General features: G+C 29.6%; 1 protein-coding gene across 1 annotated transcript; it reads left to right on the top strand.

Annotated features, from left to right (window-relative positions):
* The first annotated feature begins 6 nt into the window (after positions 1 to 6).
* On the top strand, positions 7 to 1,251 carry LOC112460481 (elongation of very long chain fatty acids protein AAEL008004-like). Its single transcript, XM_025025165.1, has 2 exons — positions 7 to 253; positions 514 to 1,251. Exons 1-2 carry the CDS (start codon positions 122 to 124, stop codon positions 682 to 684), a joined length of 303 nt encoding a protein of 100 aa, XP_024880933.1. The 5' UTR covers positions 7 to 121; the 3' UTR covers positions 685 to 1,251.
* Positions 1,252 to 1,837: the final 586 nt, after the last annotated feature.

Below are 1,837 nucleotides of genomic sequence, written 5' to 3'. Positions count from 1 at the left end.
CGAGACGATCGTATTTGTATTAAGGAAAAAGGATAATCAGATATCCGGTTTGCATTTGTATCATCATGTGTCTACCTTACTTTTGTCATGGGCAGGTATAAGATTTTACGCCGTTGCTCCCATGGTACTGACGTGTATAATTAACTGCTTCATACACACGATCATGTACACATATTACTTCCTAGCGGCCTGGGGATCGAACGTTCAAAAGGCTGTCACACCTCTGAAACGATGGATAACTATAGCGCAAATGGTAAATTTTATCCGAACTTTCCACTACATTTTTCATATCGCGTAATTCCTTTTCTCTTTAAATTGTTTCATATGTTCGATCTAATAATTCTCGACACTCAAAAATATTTTTTTTTTATTAATTCGATCGTTGATTATAATAATTCGTTTCGTCATATATACTATTAAGTTTAAATATGCATCATGTAAATCGCATCACACAAATACCCGTCGAGGATATCAAAATAAAATGATAAATTAACTGAATCGCTTTATTTCCAGATACAATTCGTCGTGTTAATCTTGTACGCATCGCAAAAATACGTGCTGAAAGATTGCGAAATCGTAAATAATTATGTTGTCGTGTTATTCGTTGGAAATGTAGTAATAAATTTCTTCATGTTCCATAATTTCTATCAGAAGACATACAAGGAAGTTAAAAAAGTTCAGTAGATTGTAAAATATATATTGCAAGAGTACTTCTATACAACAAAATATCCGATAAAATTATTGATATCAATGTCTCTCTATTATAAGTTATTTTCTTACTCTTCTACATGTCACACTGTTCAACAAAAAATAATTTTTTTCGAATACAAGCCAAAGATAATCATTTCCGTAGTTTTTTAAATTTTATAATTAAAAAATACTTTGGAGAATGGCCAATATAAAGTCGCAAGTTTAATAAAACAGATCGAATATATTAGTACTAGTTTCTTAAATTTAAATCAATCCTTACGACAAATTTCTTTTAAGAACTGAAAATCTTAACAATATACTTAATTTTTATTGCAATGAAACTTCTCCAACGCGTCATACATTAGAGTTATAATATATAAAACATAAAAATAATCCTTGTTGCAATTTTAAGCACAAATTTTTCAAATATGTAATGACAATAATGTGATAGAGCAATTTGATAAATGCACATCGTATTCGTCTCCTAAAAAATTACAGGAAATGATTACCTACGTTCTTGTAATTTTTTTTTAACAGTGTTATTCATTATAGTTCTAATAGCACACACACACATAGGCAAAACAAAAATATTGTTTAAATCATTTTCGACTGACAAAATCAAGTATTGTAATGCTTTCTCTTTTTCACTCAAACGCAATCACGTGAGAAAGCAGCACAAAAAAGAATTTCACTGTATAGACATTCAGTTCATTTACAATAGAACCACGCATATTTAATCGTACGTATCTGTGTGTGAAAATTTTACCTGATCATGCTCAATTCGCCGATCATATCTGAATTTTCGTTAAATCGTTTAGCACATCTCTCGAATCGAAGGACGTATATTGTTCGTCAATGTATTGACTTGCCGGTTAATGTTTAGAAATACCTATACAGCTTGCTCAATTTAACTGTCTATATCTTAATATATATTTCGCAAATGTAATATTTCGTTTCTAGATAAATAATATTTAATTTCTACACTCGACCGTCTTGACCCTAGAATCTGATCTCAAATTTCGTTTTGACTGTCATAACCAGCTTCAAACTGTAATACTGAAAAACCATAAACTTATTTACTGATAGTTATATAATTGTAAAATAGCAATAAATAAACATAAATAAAAAAAAGGAAAAAAAATTGTTA

This window comes from Temnothorax curvispinosus, unplaced genomic scaffold (assembly GCF_003070985.1).
Source record: "Temnothorax curvispinosus isolate PA1 unplaced genomic scaffold, ASM307098v1 QBEX01010593.1, whole genome shotgun sequence".
Lineage (NCBI taxonomy): Eukaryota > Metazoa > Arthropoda > Insecta > Hymenoptera > Formicidae > Temnothorax > Temnothorax curvispinosus.
Note: the sequence above shows the minus strand (reverse complement) of the source record. Positions and strands in the feature narration are given on the sequence as shown.

What these genes read in the sequence shown, in the direction of transcription:
- LOC112460481 (XM_025025165.1), top strand. Translation starts at nt 122, where the DNA reads ATGGTACTGACGTGTATAATTAACTGCTTCATACACACGATCATGTAC. An exon ending in GGATAACTATAGCGCAAATG is followed by an intron (nt 254 to 513) that starts GTAAATTTTATC and finishes CTTTATTTCCAG; the next exon opens with ATACAATTCGTCGTGTTAAT.